The 21298-nt window shown below is 40.1% G+C and overlaps 1 protein-coding gene across 1 annotated transcript in view; it reads left to right on the forward strand.

Moving 5' to 3' along the window:
* Positions 1 to 21298, forward strand: part of ASB7 (ankyrin repeat and SOCS box containing 7) — a 51848-nt gene that overhangs the window by 25151 nt on the left and 5399 nt on the right. Inside the window, exon 5 of the mRNA XM_015069009.3 lies at positions 7198 to 7803. Within this exon, the coding sequence (XP_014924495.1) occupies positions 7198 to 7803 (606 nt within the window). The remainder of the gene's footprint in view (positions 1 to 7197; positions 7804 to 21298) is intronic.

Consider the following 21298-nt stretch of genomic DNA (forward strand, 5'->3'; position numbering starts at 1 on the left):
AAAAAGTGTGGGAGCCTTGCTCATTAGAGATGTTTAAGTACAACCTCTGACCAGTCATTGGTCAAAGAGAGTTATTTTTGCCAAACATAAGTTATTCTTGGTAGTGGCCCCTAGAAGCCAGAATTTAATAATATTAACAGCTAAGCAGACATGCAAGTGGCTGCATACTGCAGAGGAGACAGATTTTGTATAGTTAGACTGCCCATTTCACTAAAACAAACAGCAATGGCATCCCACCTGGATACAATCAAGGGTTGCTACAATATAGTCTAAAATCTTTAGTTTTCAGAAAAATTGTGAGACATGCTTAAGAAACAGGAATGTATAGCTCATACACAGGAAATAAAGCTGGCTAATAGAAAGTGTCTCTGGAGGGGCCCAGATGCTATATACTTAGTTAACAAAATTTCAGCTATTATAAATGTGTTCAAAGAACTAAGGACAGATACCACATTCAGAGAATTAAAGGAAAATGTGATGACAGTGACTCATCAAGTAGACACTAGCAATGCAGAGATAGAATTTACATACATATGAATATATGTGTGTGTCCCCAAATAGAAATTCTTGAGCTGAAAGTACAGTAACTAAAATGAAGAATTCATTAGCAGATTTGAACTGGCAGAAGTAGGAGTCAGTGACCTTGAAAATTGATTAACAGACATTATTTCAGTTTGGGGAACATATAAAAAAAGAACAACAACAAAAATAGAGCCCCACACACCTGTGGGACATTATCAAGAATACTGACATATGCCTGAGGCATAATGGGAGAGCCAGAAAAGAGAGGAGAGAGAGGAAGAGGCAGAAAAAAATATTTAAAGAAATAATAGCCACAGCTTCCCACATTTGATGGAAAATATTAAACTACACATCTGAGGAGTTCAGCAAACTCCGAGTAGGATAAACTCATCTATACACATAGTAGTCAAACTGTGGAAAGCCAGAACCAAAGAGAAAATCTTAAAAGCACCTAGAGAAGTATCTCATTATGTACAAGAATTCCTTGGTAAGATTAACAGCTAATTTCTCATAAGAAACCACAGTGGCCAAAAGGCAGTGGGATGACATATTCTAATTGCTGAAAACAAACTGTCAATCAAGAATTTTATGTCTAACAAAATTGTCCTTTGTTTTTCATACAAAAAAATAAAGATCACTGGTAAAGGTAATCAGGTACATCTAACAAACAGTATATTCATTTCTATTACTGTGCAACAAACTACACAAACATATGGCTTAAAACAGTGCACATTTATTACCCTACAGTTTTAAAGTGTTGGCCAGCATGTTTTCATCTGTAGGCTTGAGTAGAGAAAAATTTGCTTCCAAGCTCATTCAGGTTGTTACCAGGTTAATTTCCTTGGGCTTCTAGGACTGAGCACTTCAGCTGCTTGCTGGCTGTTGGCTGGAGGTTCCAGTGGTTGCTGCAGGTTCTTGTCCTGTAGGCTTTCCCACCCGTGCTCCTTACCTCATCAAGTCAGCAAGGAGAGTCGCTATAGCGAGTCTGCCGGCAAGATGGAATCTCATATAACAGAACACAAACACAGTAGTGACAGGCCATCACCTTTGCCACACTCTTGGGTTAGAAGGAAGTCCTACGTTCTGCTTACAACTGGCCGGGAGAGGATTACAGAAAGGCATGGACATGAAGAGGCAGGGATTATGGAAGGGGCCACCTTAGAATCATTCTGCCATAAACAGTATAAATGTATTTTCCTCCTTTTCATCTCTTAAAGACAACAGTATAAAACAAGTATAAAACTGCTGTTAGGCTTATGTAGAGATGTAATATATTTGACGATGGTAGCACAAAGGAGAGGGGAGGGGAAAAGAGCTGTATTAGAACAGTTTCTATGTACTGCTGGAATTACACCCAAAGTAATAATAGGAATGAATAATAGAAGACAAATCAGTGGGATCGAAGATGGGAAAATGATGGGGAAAACTGATGAAGAAAATAAAAGACATATCACCAGTATTATGTATGGACAGATCCTACAGACATTAAAAGGGTAATAAGGAATATAATGGACACCTTTATGCCATTCAGAAGAAATGAACCAGTTCCTTGAAAGACACAAATTGTCAAAACTGACTCAAGGAGAAATAAAACAATTTAATAGCCCTATACTGGAGAAATTTTGTTGATAATTAAAACTTTTCACTAAGGAAACTTCAGGCCCAGCTGCCTTCTCTGTTGAATTATTTCAAATATTAAAAAAAATAAACAATAACAGCACTACCCAAACTCTAAGGGAACACTTCCAAATGTACTGTACAAGGTTTGCAGTGCCCTGATACAAAACCAAATAGACACTGAAAGAAATGAAAACTATATACCAGTATCCTTTGTGACAATAGATTAAAAAAAAAAAAATCCTGGACAAAATACTAGCAAATCTTATCAGTATACAACAAAAAGAATATTACATCATGGCCAACTACAGTTTACCCCAGGAATGTAAGGTTTAAGATATGAAAAGCATGGTAATTTCCACTGTCTATAGAACTAAAGTAAATACCAAGTGATCATTTCAATAGATGCAGAAGATGCATGTGACAATATGAAATACCCATTCATCAATAAAGACTCAGCAAACAAGAAACAGAAGATAACTTCTAAAACCTAAGGAAAGGCACCTAAGAAAAGCTATAATATGCATCACAGTAAATGGTGAATTGCCTATTGCTTTCCGAGATCAGGAATAAGGCAAGAGTAGATGTTTTTACCACTTTTATTCAACTCTTGTTTAAATAAGAGGCCTGTGGATTGGAAAGGAAGAAATGAAGCTTTCTTCGCACAGAATGTAATTGTGTACATAGACTAGCATAACAAATATACAATAATGTGCTTGAACTAAAATTTAGTTAGGTAGACAATACATAGGTCAGTATATAATGAACCTTATTTCTCTATATCAGCACTTAATACTTGGAAAATGAAATTTTGAAACTGCATTACTATACCAACAAAACTTAAAATATTTAGCAATAAATGTAATGAAAGATGTGCAAGACCTACACACTGAAAAAGTACAAAACATTCCTGATGGAAATCAAAGAAGACCTAAATAAATAGATACTTCATGTTCATGTTTGGAAGAATCAGTATTATTTAAAGTATTAGGGGATGGTTTCCATTTTTAGAGGTGATGAAGTTCCAATCAAAATCCCGCAGGTTTGTTTGAAGAAATTGTCGATTCCAAAATTTATTGGCCAAAAAAGTTTTTAAAAAGGTTTGAGGATATATACTACCTGCTATCAAAACTTACTGTAAAGCTGCAGTAATCAAGACAAGCCACTATTGGTGTATGGATACACTTTTAGGTAAATAGAACAGGATAGGGTTTGGAAATAGACCCATACTTGCATATGGTAAATGGTTTTCAGCAGTGGCACAAGCATAAATCATTGGGAAAAAGATAGTTTTTACAACAGATTGTGCTGGACAACTAGATACCTGTGTGGAAAACAGTGAACCTTGATCTGATCGCACTGTACGCAGAAATCAGCTAGCAATAAGTCATTCTTCTAAATATGAGTTGAAAGTTGAACACTTCTAGGGGCGCCTGCGTGGCTCATTCTGACCCTTGATTTCACCTCAGGTCATGATCTCACGGTTCGTGTGAGTTCAAGCCCCACATCAGACTCTGTGCTAACAGCACCGAGTGTGCTTGGGATTCTGTCTCTCCCTCTCTCTCTGCCCCTCCCCCACTCACACATGCTCTTTTTCTCTCTCTCAAATTTAAAAAACAAGGTATAACACTTCTAGAAGAAAACATAGAAATTCTATGTGATACTGTGTTGGGCAAAGATTTCTTAAATGGGACACACAAAGCACAAGCAATAAAAAACAAAAAAAAAGTCGACTTCATCAAAATTTAAAACTTCTGCTCTTCAAAAAACAAAACAAAACCATATAGAACAAGAAAAGGCAATCAAGAGACTAGGAGAAAATATTTATAAAACATACCTAACAAAAAGCTTGTATCCAGAATATATACACAATTAAATTATAAACTCAGTTACGAGAAAATATAGCCACTTAGTAAAACAATGTGGCAATTTCTTGGGAAGTTAAACATGCACTTAATATGTGACCCAGCCAGTTCTTGCCTAGGTATTTACCCAAGTGAAATGAAATCATATGCACTTACAGATTTGGTTGTGAATGTTCACAACAGCCTTATTCATAGTAGCCTCAAACTGGAAATAACACAATTGTCCACCTGCTGGTGAATCATAAATAAATGTGTTTCCATATTATGGAATACAGTTCAGCAATACAAAGGCATGAACCTTTGATACACACTGATAACATGGGTGAATTTCAGAAACATCTTGCTGAGTGAAACAAGTCAAACACAAAAGTCTACACACTGTGATTTCACTTCTATGAAATTCTGGAAGGGCAAAACTTTAGTGGTTGCCTGGGACCCAAAGTCTGGGCAAGGAATTGACTGTAAAGAGACAGGAAGGAACTTCTTGAGATGATGGAAATATTTTGATTGTGGTGGTGGTTACATGGCTGTATACAATTTGTCAAAGTTCATCAACCTCCGTTTAAAGTGAGTGGATTTTATTGTACCTCAGTCAAGCTGTTGGAAAAAAAGAAATCCTATTGGTGGGAAGCATTTTTTATACACACTTTAAATTTTTTCAGTAGATTTAAATGGATTTCTTGAGACTATACTATAACTTGTTTAAAATAAGTTGCACTTGAAAAACATAAAAATAGAAAATAAAGTAAGTTGCACCTTGGAGGGAGAGAGGCTTGCTATAAGCAGACAAAGTAATGAGGTGGGTGGGGCTGCTCTGTTAGTGTTCAGAGAAAGTTTTTTCTCAGAAGGGACATTTGAGCAGATACAGATGAAGTGAATTGAGTTCAAAGAAATGTCTTGACATGTGCCTTGCTCCATCTCTTAATTTCTATCTAGATTTCTGTGGTTTCTGTTACTATCACAAATGAGATCTTTTTCTTATCTGTTGCACTGGCTAATAATAATTCTTAAATTAATCTTTGTTTGCATCCTCAATGGTCTTCTGTCTCCCATTTGTTAATTCCTTGAGGACAGTAAGTATACAATTTCATGCATTGTTAATTTACATCTCTGCTGTGCTGTGTTTCCAGCGTGTGCTTACTTAATGCATTTTCATGGTTTTTCTGAGACTGAGCAGATCCTTGTTGTATCTGTTCATCTTTGTTTTTCCTAGCTCAGTATAGCACCAAAATATAAGTAGCACCTAAAAAAGACGTAGTAAAGTGGAAAACCAAAGATGCTAGTGCCATTTCACGTAACATATTTTCAGTCTTAACTGTCAAATAGAGCAAGTATAGGATGCACACGAGACTGTGTGCTGGCACCTTAAAGACCCCCCTGGTGGATGAAAAAAGGTGAGAGAAATGAAAGAAGGTATTCTTAAATCTGACAAGTTAAGAAAGAATGTTGGAAGCAGCTCATTATAGATTAGAAATGGAAGTCTTGGCAAAATTCATTGTTTCATTTGAATTAAAGGTATTCTTTTAGATTCATGCCTGTCTTCACTTGGTCTCTGTATATAAGGGAGGTAGGTTTCAAGATGTGAAGGCTTCAGTGTCAGCTGTCTAAATGAAAACATTAGTAGCTGAAGTTCATGCCTGATACCAGCAGATGGCAGCAAAATGCTTTGTTTAAATGTTCTTGCTTTTTTTTTTTTTTTCTTTCTTTCTTTTTTTTTTTTTTTAAGTCACAGAGTAAATAGGTATTGTATCTTTTTCTTTTAGCGAAGGCCAAGGCAGATGGAATACTCTTAGTTTCTTTAAATGGTAATACAACCTTTGGGTACTGTCAGTTTATACTAAGTGGTTTTATAAATTCAACTGATACAGCTTACATAAAAATGTTAACCTTTTTTACAGGTTTTGTTAGCAACTACTTCTTAATTGTCATTTTTATTCTCCATAGTATTGTTAATATTTTATATATAGTTTTCTGCCTCACAGATTTTCCTGAGGGACACAGCTGTCCTAATGTAGTTTGGAATGAAATAACATTTTAGTAAACAGTACTTGAATGTTTAATCATATAACTTGGGAAGCTTTTCGTTTGTTTGAAAAACACTCATGAATTTCTCTCTTTCATGAACAAACCAGAAATTAAGGGTGATGTTTATAAGGAGAAAGCATTTTAATCCTAAGTAGTTAGGTCTGAACAATTTATTTTCACGTGAAATTGCTAGCCTCCAGGCAGTGACCTACATAGTAGAAGGAACACTTCTTCTACCCACAGCCCCGGAAGGCCAGCGGGAGGAGAGCTATACAGAACTGACCCTTGCTTTCAGGAGAGATTGGGGGCAGGTGACAAGTCAGTGACATAGCAGATAGATTATTGCTTTTCTTTCTCTTTTATTCTTTCCTCTTGTCCCTCCTTCCACCATCCCCTACCCCCCCCCCCATTTCTCTCTCTCTCTTTCTCTCCAGAAATCAATCCATTTAGGAGAGAGTTTTGGAACTGTTTTAGAAAATAATATTTATACAGTGCTGAGGTTTCTCCAAATTTTTCACCCAATGTGGTGTTTAATTCTTATAAACTCCAAAATTCTTGTAAAACTAAGAATCCAGAATAGTCTTTTATCTTATGAAAACATGATTTATCAAGATCACTTAACATATATCTTACATGCTTTGGAATTTTTACAGACCACAGAAAATATTTTTTTTTCTTTTTTTACCTAATACACCCTAAAACAACATGGCCTGCCAGACCACAGTACATCCGTAATTTAGAGCAGCAGATGTTGCTACACATGCTTCTCTTTAAGACCAAGAAACACAAGAGAAAATAAAACAAAAAGTTCAAAACAGAAGAGAAACATGAAACAATACAGAGATGAGAGAGTTGAGTAGCCAAAAGCAATTGGTTAAATTAGCCAAGAGAGGGGATGTGGCGATCTGAACTCTCTGTTTTTGCCCATCTGTCTTTTAAATACTTTGTAAGTCATTTTCATTCTGTTAACCCAGGTTTGATAACTTTCTACCAAAATTTATTTTCCATGAAACTATGCTTCAATTGAGGAAAGAAGTACTTGATGTTCATTATAATGTTCAGTCATTTCGCAATTTTTATGGAAATGTCTTAAATGCCCTGTGCCATGGTAGAGACCATTGTTTTGTCTTCAAGTCTGCTAATGTTTTCGTTTTGGTTTTAACTCTAGCTGATCCTACAGTTAAGGACTTGATCGGAGGCTTCACTGCTCTTCATTACGCAGCTATGCATGGCCGGGCCCGGATCGCACGCCTGATGTTAGAGTCTGAATACAGGAGTGACATTATTAATGCCAAAAGTAATGACGGCTGGACTCCCCTCCATGTGGCTGCTCACTATGGGAGGGACTCTTTTGTCCGACTTCTACTGGAGTTCAAGGCGGAGGTCGACCCGCTCAGTGATAAAGGCACAACACCACTTCAGCTCGCTATCATCCGAGAGAGGTCAAGCTGCGTGAAGATCCTCCTGGACCACAATGCCAACATTGACATCCAGAACGGTTTCCTGCTGCGATACGCTGTGATCAAAAGCAATCACTCTTATTGCCGAATGTTCCTTCAGAGAGGAGCAGACACAAACTTGGGTCGCTTAGAAGATGGACAGACTCCTTTACATTTGTCTGCCCTTAGGGATGATGTGCTTTGTGCACGGATGTTATATAATTATGGAGCGGACACAAACACAAGGAACTATGAAGGACAGACCCCATTGGCTGTTTCAATAAGTATTTCTGGAAGTAGTCGACCATGTTTGGATTTCTTACAAGAAGTCACAAGTATGTAATTTCATTATTACTGTCATTGCATTTAAAATGTTCATCTTCTGAGGGGCTTTAGATGTTTTCACAACTTAAAATGACCAGACACTAATGATTCCTATTAGCCCTGCTTATTAATAAGTTACTATTAATATTCTACTTCATTCATCTGAAGTAAAAAGAAACTTCTAGATCACAGGGTTTCATACAAATTCAGTTGTGTTACTGAAAGTAACAGGGGTATGTATATAGGTTGAGATAGGAAATGGAGAAAAGAACAGAGAGAAGAGAAATTTTTAAATTCACTAAGATCTGTGTTAGAACAAAGCAGTTCTTGCTGGTCATATACGTAGTCGTTCAGGCTTTCATGGACTTCAGCTTGAGGAATGAGAAGGAGAGTTTGGGATTTTAGGTTCTATGTCTGTGTAAGTGTCCTAGAATTTGTGCTTTCTTGCTAAGCTGTTGCTCACCGTTTTATTGTTTCTTTGCTGGCTTCCTATGATGTGACCCCACATGAGATGAACAGCAGTGTTCCTGATTTAGGGATACTAATAATGCAGGTTAAGGATGCTAGAAGTTGTTGTAAGAAAAGATTTTTTTGTCAGTAGGAAATTTGGTGCCACCATCCCTGGTCCACATGACTTCCACTTTCGACACGGTTTTGTGTGGGCACTTCTTCTTAAAGCCTGGAGGCATATGACCTACCTCATGTTGTGGTGCACATGTTTGCATCATTTTTCCGGCAGGGGTATTGGTTTGTGTGGACACTGCCTCCTTCTCTTGCTGGATGTCCTGTGTGACTAGTCGAGTGTGTGTCTCAGAGCTCAGCTTCCAAACATGAAGCTAAAGTCTGTAAACAAAATATATGATTTTACCAACTGCTGCACCTTTTAGTGAATTCCTCTTTCCTCGCCTGATTTTTACCTTTCAGTCATTAATAAGGAAGAAATTAGGGTACCAGGTACCAAGGGGTAAGGAGTTTACTTGACCTTGTAGATAATCTGCCCCCTTATTTGGAACTGAACTTGGGAGTAGAAATTTGCAGATTCTTTCAGCAAGTTTTCTAGCAGTCTAGAAATGAAGTATAATTTGAATTTTGTATGTTTGTAAAAAGGAAAAGACATTATCACCACTGGGTGTATACACACTAAAGCATAAAAAGAAATCACACTCAGGATCTAACGTGTGCTGTCCAGTAGGTCTTTCTGCGTGGTCTAAAAATGGTCTGTCTGTGCTGTCCAATATGGTGGCTGTTGTACACTTGTTACATGGCTAATGCCACTGAGGAACTGAATGTTTTTAATGTTTATTCATTTTTTGAGAGAGAGACAGAGCATGAGCAGGGGTGGGGGCAGGGGGCAGAGAGAGAGGGAGACACAGAATCTGAAGCAGGCTCTAGGCTCTGAGCTGTGAGCACAGAGCCCAACGTGGGGCTTGAACCCATGAACTGCAAGATCATGGCCTGAGCCGAAGTTGGACGCTTAACCGACTGAGCCACCCAGGTGCCTCAAGGAACTGAATTTTTAATTTAACTGTATTGACTGTAATTACAAGCGCCTGGTGTTTCCCATGTTCCACAGTACAGGTCTGTGTGCCTTGGGAGAGGTGTTTTGGGCTGATTGGTAGGTGGTCCCTTGCTGAGAGCTTTCTAGGCATGGGACCTCTGGAGAGATGGGAGATGTTGTGTATGTTGGTTCCTCAGCAGTTTACTCTGACTCTTCAGATCCAGGCCACATTTTCTGAAAAGTTTGCTGTGAAATTTCAAGTGCTGATTCTTTTCAGCAAATTTTCTAGCAGTCTTCACGCATAGACTGGGAGAGGTATTGGTGTTATGAGAGAGAAGATTGCTCTTGAACTTGAGCTTAGGATTCTGTCATGGTAAATAGCCTGTGAAGTATCTTTTATTCTTTATACATTCTGAGTATCTTTGTGTTCTTGCAGTCATTTTTGTCTTAACTTCTCACTAGAGACTCCTGGTTTTATTAGCGTGACTGCCTTCGGGAAGGCATATTATATACATAAATGCCTCAGCTCCTTTTGTTAAATACCTCACTCGGCAGTTAACAGCATCAACTAGAGCTAGGCGGCCCAAGCTCAAGCCCTGACTCTGCCACGTGTCAGCTTGGGCAGGTTACCCAACTGCTCTGTGCCCCAGTGTCCTCTTGTTAGCATTAGGATAATTATATCTGTTTTACAGGCTTGTCATGTGGATTAAATGAGTTAATATTTATAATGCACTTAAAACAGTGCCTGGCACATTTTAATGGCTATGTGTACTTTTCTAAATAAAATAATTAAACGGGAGTGGATGAACAGCAAAGGCTGGCTTGCTTCCAATAGAGCGAATCCCCTAGATTCTTATTCTCCCCTTGCTTCCTAATTTCAGCTCGGTGGACTCTTCTGTAGTCTGCATATGGAGACCCAAGGAGGGATGGGGGGCGCTGCCCTTTCCCATCAGCCTCAGAGCTGCTGAGTTACAGCACAGAGTGCTTCTGGGGAGCAAGACTGTTGAGTTACAGAGAAAACTCACAGGTACCTTTAAAATTAGGGGCACGTGGAAAGAGTTACGGGGTTGCCTCTTCGTATTTGAGATCTCCTGCTACACGTAGAGTGGAGCTGTGTACCTGGTAGGCCCTCAGGAAATGTGGGTCAGCTGGTTGACTGGTGGTTGGTGGCCGAGCAAACTTGGTATGCTTTTCAGAAGTGAAGGGCCATCAACCTTTTGAAGGCTACGGTATCGTTGTGTTCAGGTGCCTCAACATAGTCCATTCCTTGTTGACTCTCCAGTGATGTTTCCTGCCAAAACCAAAGTTAACGTTTCTGCTTGACCTGTGCATCATTTATTAGATTTTCTTTTCCTAGTGAGTAATTATCTGTTAGAAGAACCAACTGTAACTGATGCTTTTTGGAGCTCTCTACTGAGCTCTCTTGAAAGCCAGAGTGAAGGAAGGTCGGATAGTTCAGGGAGCACTAAGTCAAATCTGCAAGCTCTTTCTGGCCTCCACAACACCATTGAGCACAGGCACCGAGCTTTTGGCTTCTAATCTGAGACCCCTGAGGTATAAGGATGGCAGAAATGCCACTTGGTGGTCTTTATTCAAGTCTCTTCTGTTCATTGCACCATTGTGACTAGAAGCAGTTTATTTAAGTTAGAAGAGCTCAAGACAGTTATAATCCTATGGAATCTAAACGCTACTGTGGCTTTTTAGAAAAATTACCATAAAAACTCTGATACAAACCGCATAGAAACAGAACAGGTCGAGTGGCTTAGGTATAAACTAGTATCTGCTGGTGCCTTGTTGACTGTGGGTAGAGGCAGAAACCATGAAGAACTGCTGGTACTGTTCACCTGCAACCAGACTTCCAGAAACTTCTGTTTCCTAGAATGGCTGGAACTCGACATGGTCTCCTCCAGAAAACCAGTCAAGTGAAGGAGCAGCTTCTTTGTGCCCTGGAACAAGAATGTGGATCACTTTGCAGGAGGAAAGATGTTTCCAGCTTAGAGAAGCCAGTTTCTGTTCTTTTAGTTCTTTTACTTGGAAGAAAAAACGAGAAAGTGAACAACGGAACAATGCAGGTGTGACTGATCACAGGTAGAAATGGTAGTGGAGACAGTTTGCAGCAGACACCCATTTGTTGGTAGGGAGAGGTCCATTTAGGGCTGAGTCCCTGGATGAGGAGTTAAACAGCCCCTTGCACAAAAGCCAAGGCTCGGGTGAGGCAAGTAGGGTGCGGGTGCCTAGGGCACAAAATTTAAGGAAAAACTCATTCTCAGGATCATGCAGATGAACACAGGTAATTAAAGGAGAATAATTTGCACATAGCATCAAACACCATTACGGAGCAAAGAAGATCCTGGAAGCTCTGGTCTATGGAAATGGGCTCAAATTCTCCAGCCTGAGGGAAGAGCAGAACATTGTAGGAATGTTTGCCCAATTCAAAAAAGAAAGTAAACATTTATGAATAAAAAAAGGGCAAGCACAAGAAAATGTTAAAACAGGTACAGTATTAAACGTGGATAAAGACTATTTCATCAGTAAAGTTTACCCTGAGGATATGGTTAAATAATAACCAAACTCAGCCTGAGCTATTCGATTGTAATCCAGTGTGCTCTTTTACCCCTTATCATCTCCCTGTGCCATAATGTAAATTCCCCTCCCTCCTCAACATACCTACTGACGAAGGAGTTATTCGGAATGTAAAATCTTTGAAGAGAGAGGAATTCCACAGGAAAGCTGAACCTCAGGCATTGGCCAGCAAGAACTTTTAAACTTACGGGGGGACAAAAAGGGATTTTAATTACCTGCATGCCTGGAATTTTGTTTGGAGAGAAGTAGTGAGGAACTTAGTTTCAGGGGAAAGCTTACTTCTTCATGCTCAGGCACAGATCACACATGTGGTCGCCATGGACTTTCTTCAGCCAGCCACCTCTGCAGGAGAAGGCCTCAGGACTGAACAGAACTGGTACCTGCAGCTCCTTGTGCACAAGGGTGTGGAAATTGGAAGAAGGTTTTAGAGAACAGAGTCAAGTCAGAGTAGAGAGGGCAGTAAACAAGATGTCTCCCTGCTGGAGAGCGCCACTTGAACAAGATGACTCCCTGTTGGAGAGCGCCCCCTGAGAGGAGGCTGCCTCCATGTCTGATAGGCTGGACTGTTTGAAGAACGGGTGCCGTGTTGTGCTGCCTGCCGAGGAAACCCTTCAATTGTAAGGCTTACCCTTTCTGCACCAGAAGGAAATGTTCCGAAGGCAAAGTGGAATCAAAGACTTGTGCAAGCAGCAAGGTCAAGAGCTATTGGAGAAGTTGCGCTCGTCACCCATTCCTTACTTTGCCAGTGACATCCACGTCTATACTTACTGTGTGGAATCTACCTCTGCAGAGCTGCTATTTCATTAAGGCATTAGAGAGGCAAGATTTTACCACCACCATCAAATATTTTCGTTAGTTTTAAAAGAGCAATCATAGTTAAATTGCCTGTCTGATAATTCCAGCATCTGTGTCATAGCTGAGTCTGCTCTGATGCTTGGCTTTGTCTCTTCCGACTGTTGTTTTTTCTTGCCTTTTAGCCTGTCTTGTAATTTTTTATTGAAGCCAGGCATGATGGATCAGGTAACAGGAACTGAGGTAAATAGGCCTTTAAATGTCAGGTTCTGTGTTAACCTGGTGAGGAGCTGGGCTGTGTGCTGTGTCTGCCAAGGCCGTAGGTGCCGGAGGCTTCAAACTCCTGTGTCCTTGCTTTTGTCTCCCCTCTTGACTTTGGGCTTCTCGGAAGTGTTGGCGTCTCGCGGCTCTTTCACATGCACCTGTAGTCCACTGTCCTCACACTGGACCCCTGTTGCTGTGGAGGCAGGGTGTGGGGAGGATAGCAGTCTACAGTCTACAGATGAAGATCTCAGTGTATCCAGGGGCCTGTGTCCCTGGGCTGTGGCCTTCATAAGCGTTTCTTAGTTTGCCCCCTCACGCCCCCGCATCTTTCTCCTCCTCAACACATACACCCCTTGGTGAGACCGAAAGCCTGTTGGGGGCTGAAGTCAGAGAAATGTTCTTTCTCCAGGTGGGATAAGACTCTGGTAATGTCTTTCCTTGTAGAGAACAGGCCTTTGTTATGGAGAAGGTTCTGGGCATAGGTCATATGGTTATTCTTGCCCTCCCTTGCTAGAACCACAAAGGGGTTTTTATCAGCTATTCACTGTGAGAACCTGGTGGGGCTCCTGAGTAAAACTGAGAGAACAGGTGGGGGCTCTCACTGTCAGGCCAGTCCACACACAGCCTCAGGTAATTCATCAAAATTATCATTTAAGTGTTTCTGCCAGTTCAGGGCTCTGACGTCTTCTGCACCAGGCACACACATCTCCGCAGTGACTCTCTGGATTTGTTCCTCTCTCCTGATTCTGTGATGGACGTTTGCCCTGGGAGGTCTGTTCACGGGTGGGCTGGTCCAAGGGAAGTCATTGATTTTGAGCTTGTTCAGCTTTTCCTTCTTATGAGGATGGGAGTGATGACTTCCAAGCTCTTGACATGTTTGGGAGCTGAAACTGAAAGTCTGTTCATTAGTTTTATCATTGTTACTTACAATGTGAAAAACCATCCTATCCGTGGTCATTTGGGCTGAGTGGTGATTTGCCCACTGGAATTGAGAGGCACATCTCTCCCATTTACCATTCTGAAGACCTCTCAGCTCTGCCTGTGTCAGAGGTGCTATTAAATTAGGTGTATCTAATGGTGGAGAGAGGGGCTAATGGGTTCTTGACCCTGTCTGTGTCTGACTTGCCTAAAAACACTTGGGCAAGCCGCTGGGCCTCCCCACTCCCCCTGGTTCTCAGTGCCCCACCTCTGAACCATGGGGGGATCAGACCATAGTCTCTGGGGTCTCTCCCTTCTTAAAATTCTTGCCAGTAACCACTCTTAAAGGGGATGGTTTCCTGCTGCTTGAGATTTTATTTTACAATTTATGTGCAACAGTGCAGACTCCCCAGGGGTCCTCGAGACCGTTTTAGGTGCCCACGCAGGCAAAACAGATTTCCTAGCAACACTACATGATTTGCCTCTTTCACTGCACTGACATTTGACTGGGTGTGAATGCAACAGTAGGTGAACCTGCTGGCTCCTCAGGCCATGGCCCCCAAGGGTACCAGCAGTCCTGGTGCTCTTCACCGCCGGGCAATCTCACTAAAGAAGATTCCAGTTCCATTTAGGGATGTCTTTGACGAAGCAGTAAAATTAATCCCATTAAATCTGATCCCTCTGCGTGTGTGCCTTTTTAATATTCTGTGGAATGGAGATGGAAAGTATTCTTACTGAGTTGCAGAGTGCTGTGATTGAACTGAGGAAACGCACTCCTTTGAGTTGTTTGAGCTACACCAGCAGCTTTTGTGTGTGTGGAACACCCATTTTTACCTGGAAGGGCGACTGACAGCCACACTTAGAGCCATTTCACCTTGGATATTTGGCAGACATTTCCTTGTCACCCTAAGGGAAACAACTGACAGTATTTATGGCAAGCCATAAAATCTGAGCTTTCAAGTGAAAATTAGAATTTTGAAAAGCTTGTGTTTGCTACTGTGACTTTGGTACGTTCCCAATACGTAAAGACTTTTTTGAGATCAGCAGTGATACTAACAAAAGTGATTTTTTGATACTGTATAATGAAATGGGCCAGCATTTGGAAGATCTCATAACGTAGTGAACTGTTCAAAGGGCAAGATGGACCAATGGATTTTAATGTGAAAGGGTACAAAAGGTTCATTGATTTTGTTTCAGATTTCCTATTGCAACTAACCTTTAAAAAAATAACACTTGTCGAGTTTTGGTGAAGTATCAAAGATGATGATTATCTTAAAAGGCTGTGAAAATATTCCTTCCCTTTCCAGTTATGTGAGGCTGGGTGTTCTTCACTTACTTCAATCAACACCGCATATCACAACAGAATGCAGGAGCAGATCTCTGAATCCAGCTGTCTTCTATGAAGCCAGACTTTAAGAGATAATTTGCAAAAACATGTAAAACAGTGCCACTCTTCTCGTGAAACCTTTTTTATCTTAGAAAGCAGCTTCTTTTTCCCCACAAAATTTACTTCAAGTGATGATGAATTTATATTCCTGTTATTTTTATTTTATTTATTTTGTTGTATTTTTTTAAGATTTTATTTTTTAAGTAATCTCTACATGCAACGTGGGGCTTGAAGTCAAAACCCCGAGATCAAGAGTCACAAGTTCCACTGACTGAGCCAGCCAGGCGCCCCCCACCCCATATTACTGTTATTTTTAAATGAATCAATGAATACGTTTTAAATTTCTCAATCTTCATTTCTAAGTGTGGCAAGTACTGATAGATGTAACCCACACAACAAAAACTCTTTGAGGTGCTCCAATTTTAAGAGTGCATAAAGGCCATAAAACTTAAAAACTTTGAGACCTAATGATGTATAACCTCTCTATTCAAATTTTTAAGGACACCTTGTTAGCCTAGTGTTTTCAAATTTGGTGAATCTCTGATATATTTCTCTTTGCAGTTACAGTTTCTCTTTCTCTATGATCACATAAAACAACGCCTGGATAAAATGAAATGCTTTAAATTACGACTTGCCCTATGCCAGCATATTTACAATTTAGGATCTCTAGAGATCAGTGTTTGCTGAAGTGTGTCTGTAAAACTGTGGTTCTATCAGATGCATGAGGGCAAACAGATTCATTATTCAGATTAATTTGGAGGATTAGTAAGTACCCTGGACTCTAGATCCCACTTCTAGAGAGCAGCATATCCAAGGCGCAAGAAGTCCAGTAAATTAACCATTTTATTTTGTTCACTAAACAGCTGAACAAATTACACAGCATCTTTTATTCCTGTGGCAAGCTCTGGTATAGATTTTTTCTTACGGCAAAGAATATGCTATTTGGGTTTGTGTTTACTGTCCTAAGGAGTCCAAGTTGATGCAGCGATCTGTGTTTCCAGTAGATGCTGTTCATAGACCTGAAGCAACCACTCAGGATGCTTCAGTGGTGCGTAAAAGATAGGACTGGGTTGTATTTCAGATTGTATAATTTAAGAAATTAAATGGCTTATATTTCTGAAAAAAAGATTAGGTAGAAGGGAAATGAATTGGGTAAACTGTTTTGGTGGAGACTTAAATCTGTCAAGTACGTAAGCTTGTTACTTTCTAGAACAGCATCACAGGTGTTTAAAAACACTGTTTTAGGGACGCCTGGATGGCTCAGTCAGTTGAGTGTCCGACTTCAGCTCAGGTCATAATTTCATGGTTCGTGGGTTCAAGCCCAGTGTCAGGCTCTGGGCTGACAGCTTGGAGCCAGTTTGGGATTCTGTGTCTCCCTCTTTCTCTGCCCCTCCTCCACTCCCACTCTGTCAATCTCTCTCTCAAAAATAAACAAACATTAAAAAAAAATTTAAGAACACTGTTTTATAAACACTGCAGTAATCTGAAGTGTGTTTTTATTTAAATAGTCAAACACTATGTTTTAGCTACAAAGTTAAAGTTCCAAAACAGTTTCGAACTTTAAAAAGTAAGAATACAGGTCATGACTTTTTTTTTTAATTTTAAGAAAATTTTAGGCTGTGGTGTTCTCTGCTAAATCTAATGGAACGGCAGGCATGTCAGCAGATGATCACATAAAACAACACCTTTATATCAGGTGCCCTTATTCCTATGTTTCTTTCAAATGCTTCTTTAATCAATTTCTTTGATTTTTTTTTTTTTTTGGTAGGATGATATCAAAACAGTGTTACCTAGTATAACTCTTTGGAGAAATCATGTATGTAACACATTTTACCTAAGGTGATTTTTGATTATTGATTTTTTTTTTTCCCAAAGAAGTTGGGAATTTGCCAGACATCTACATTGTAGTCTTGATAGGCTTTTCAGTACCAATTACTAAAATCACTTTTAGAAATAAATAGTACACAGTTCTAAATCAACTTATCCTACATTTTAAGGTTCTTTGATATAGAAAGTATTACCTTATTCTGACTTTTTTTCATGATACTAATTTTGCTTTCTGAATTTTTTAAAAATACTTATTTATTTTGAGAAAGAGAGTTTGTGCACATGTGTGCATGAGCCAGGGGAGGGAGAGAGAGAACCCCAAGCGGATCCACACTGTCAGCCCAGAGCCCATTGCAGGCCCAATGCTTGAACTCACAAACTCTAAGATCATGACCTAAGCCAAAATCAAGAGTCACTTAACCGACTGAACCACCTAGGTGCCCCTATATTGCACTCTGCTTTTTAACGTAGGCTTCTAGAGATTTGTCACTTGTTAGGAAGCAATATTTTGTTTGGTGCAAATGAAGAATGTAGGTCAAAGCTCACTTAGCCTGTGGAAAAAAATGTAACCAATGGACAGATGTCATCAAGGCTGATATTGTATATATTTGGATTCTAAGGCTTAAATTATTTTACAATACCATGGTTTTTATTTTAAGGCAAGGTAGAAATTGCCATTGTCCTATGAAGTAAGATTTGTTGAACGCATTTCTTTTTTTTTTTTGATATTTTTTAATGTTTATTTATTTTGAGAGAGAGAGAGAGAGAGAGAAGGTGTGAGCAGGGGAGGGGCAGAGCGAGAGGGATACACAGAATCAGAAGAAGGCTCTAGGCTCCGTACTGTCAGCACAGAGCCTGACCCAGGGCTCGAACTCATGAACTGTGAGATCATGACCTGAGCCAAAGTCGGACGCTTAACCGATTGAGCCACCCAGCTGCCCCTGTTGAACACATTTCATACTGAGTCCCTGTGAAAGGAATTCAGAGAGAAGAGCAAAGGAATAAAACATGTTTATAGTAGGATTTTTAAATGGGAAGCTGAAGTAAAACAGAAGTATTGGGAGACCATTCCAGATGCTGACCTGAGGTGGGGACGTGCTTGAAGGGACAAGCTGGATTGTATAAAGCAGTCCAGAGGAGGCTCAGTCTTTCCTTGTGTTTCTTTCCACCCTCCCCTCTGAAATGTCCAGCCTCTTCTCCCTTTCTCCCAAAGAAGACTGGGACCTTTGTTGTGCTTTCATTTTCTTTACTTAGCTTATACAAAAATGTTTTGCCTATCCTATCATAAATATGGTAATGGTGATATCAAAAGGAGGTGGTTTAGGACATTTAATTTTCTAAATTATGCTGCTGCCTGGTTTTGTAATTTATCCTAGACCAGACCCTTCAAAAGCTGATTTCCTACTTTAGACCAGCCCAATTATTACTAATGATGGGCTTCTTTACCAAATGGAAAGACTAATAGCCCTTTGAACTGTTATGCAATTCCATTGTAGTTTGTTAGTGTGAACACCTTATAGTGTTTCTGCATCTCCCCAAGTGTTTATGATTCCTTAAATTATACTCTTTTGTGAGATTCCCCCCCCCCCCCAGGTCTCCCCTGTTACAATCCCTTGGACAAGGCAGTTGTTATTTAGTAGGGTAGGAATAATTTTCTGAGACACCTAATAAACACTGTGCACGTGCGTATTGAGGGTTTTTGGTTTTGGTTTTGGTTTTGTTCTCTTTATTCTCTTCCTCTGCCTTCTTCTCCTCTGCCACTGCTGCCTCCTCTCCCCTCACCCCTTTAATCCTTGGGCGGTGCATTTTTGAGTACATAGTAGGTGCTCCGTAAGTACTTTTGAGTGATGTATTGACAACAAAATAAGTACTTTTTTTCCATCATGACCTTCCATTCCTAAAATGATACTCCTGAAAAGATAGCTCCTTAGTCTTAGAAATAGCAGTAATTACAACAAGGAGTCCTTACCACTCCTTACTATTTAGCCTGCTTTTCATGGCAAGATTAGTTCAGATCTGTATTTGTGTATTTGTGGCACCGTTGTAGAAGGACATCTCTCCCGTCGTCACTGCACAGCTGTTTACACAAAGCTCTTACACCTCTGCTTGACTCGAGTCACGCAGTGATTTCCAGAGTGCCATTTCCGTCATTTTGCCCAGGGTCTTTTCCCCGTAATGGATTACCAGTTGCTCCCATGGTGTCAGCTAGGTGTCTCACTATCTTAACACCAGGAAGATGGAGACCTCAGCTTCCAAGAAGAGTCCTCTTCTTTTCTGGGAAGGAGAAGTAGACGTTATCCTTACAAGTATTTACAAATTACCATTTTAATATTTATTTACCGAATACTTAAATAGCTCTTACTGTGCCATAAGCATGTTAGCAAAATTTACTTTTTATGCTGGTAGAAAGCCTGTGATGTAGGTGTTACTATCCTTGGTTCATGGATGAAGAATCTGAAGCAGGCGGCTGAGTAGCTTGCCTAGGACCACACAGATTGAAAGTGGTGGGGCCAGGACTCAGACCTGGGCCATCTTGCTCCAGGGTGGATGCTTTTAACCACCAAGATAAGCCTCTCCCATTAAAGGCCATTCTGCAGACAGGGATTATACATGGTCAAGAAATTTCTAAAAAATCAGATTGTCCCAAGATAGGCAAAGATTGCCACAGCACAACAAACTGCTTAAGGAGAAGGAAAATCAGTAGCAAATTGAGTAAAACTGTCTGATATTTAGACATAGAAAGTACATCTCTCCCTGGGAAAGGCCCATATGGAGATACCTTCTGAGGATGATAGTATTTCTGTTGCTGCATCCCTTGGATTAAAGTTGCTAGCTTATCTTTGCCTTCTTGCATTTTATAATAGACAATGAGGAGAGCCAGTATTCTGGCTGCGGAATCTTCTTAACCAGATCATTAGGGCATTTACTACATTCCACGTTACAGCAGGGGACAGTGTTGCCAAACTTTCTGCCACTAATGAAAGATTCCCCTTTCCTCCAGCTTCTAGTAACATTTGAAACATTCTTTTAAGCCCTAACAGCCTCCTCAGAGCCCTTCCCTACCACCTGGTCCCACTGATAGACCCACATATTTTAGATTTTTTTTTTTTTTTAATGGCAACACCCTGCTTCCGTGTCCCAGGATCTCAGTTATCGAATGCTACAAATTTTAGTGCCTTCACACAGTAATGGTGGATTATTTTGCTTCTCTGCTCCATCTGGAGTCACTTGACTGGGTCCTCTCCACTTTCAAAATGGTTCACTCCAATGGCTGGCAGTTTGGTGCTGGCAGTTGGGAGCTCAGCCAGGGCTGTTGGGCAGTGAGTGACCTCAGTTCCTTTTTATAGACTGCTTGGAGTTCTTCGTGGCATGGGGGTAGCTGTGTTCTCAGAGTGAATGTCCCAAGGGCCAGGTGAAAGCGTGTCCCCTTCTATGACTTAGCCATAGCAGTCACATAACATCACTTCTGCCATAGTTTCAAGGAAAGGCCACCTTAATGGTGGTAGTTCTCAGTCTGTACAAAAAGAGCATGAGGCATAGGCGAAGGTGTAGTTACTTTTGGAGAGCATGGTCTCCCACAAAACAGGACTATCAGAAGATCCCCATACATAATATTCCTTTGTCTCAATCCCTTCTTTTTTCCTTAGCTAAGCAAATTCCAGTAACATAGTTTTTCTACTTTGTTGGATAGTATGTTTTCATTTAAGTGCGCATGTATACTCATACATGTTAACTTTGTCCTCACCTGCTTTTTTTGCCTGAATACATTGAGCTTATTCCTTTTATTAATGTTCCGTTTGAAAAGAACCTGCCATCTATTAGCAAAATCAGTTCTTTGTTTCGAAAAAAAAGAAGGTTCATATCTAACTCCTATTCTGGTTTGCATTTGCAGATCAAATACTGTAAGCATTTATTGAAAAATGACAATGATAATTTATTCCCTTCCTAATGGTAGCCCATGAAGGGTGGTGAAAAATAATTCAAAACAGGTTAGAAAATGATTTGCTGTTGACATGGGTGGGTTTTGGAATAAGTTGGCTGGTTTATCCCTTATGGACAAGTCTGTTAAGTATTTATTCATTCAACTACTATTTATGGAGTATTGTGTCAGGCACTGGGCTTCCTTGGCAGCCAGAAGTGGTCTTGCCCTCATGGAACATGTGACATAGTGAGGAAAGTGGGCATTAATAGATAGTCACCAAATAAATGTAAAATCATAACCTTATTAAGTGCTGTC

This window comes from Acinonyx jubatus, chromosome B3 (genome assembly GCF_027475565.1).
Source record: "Acinonyx jubatus isolate Ajub_Pintada_27869175 chromosome B3, VMU_Ajub_asm_v1.0, whole genome shotgun sequence".
Classification (NCBI taxonomy): domain Eukaryota; kingdom Metazoa; phylum Chordata; class Mammalia; order Carnivora; family Felidae; genus Acinonyx; species Acinonyx jubatus.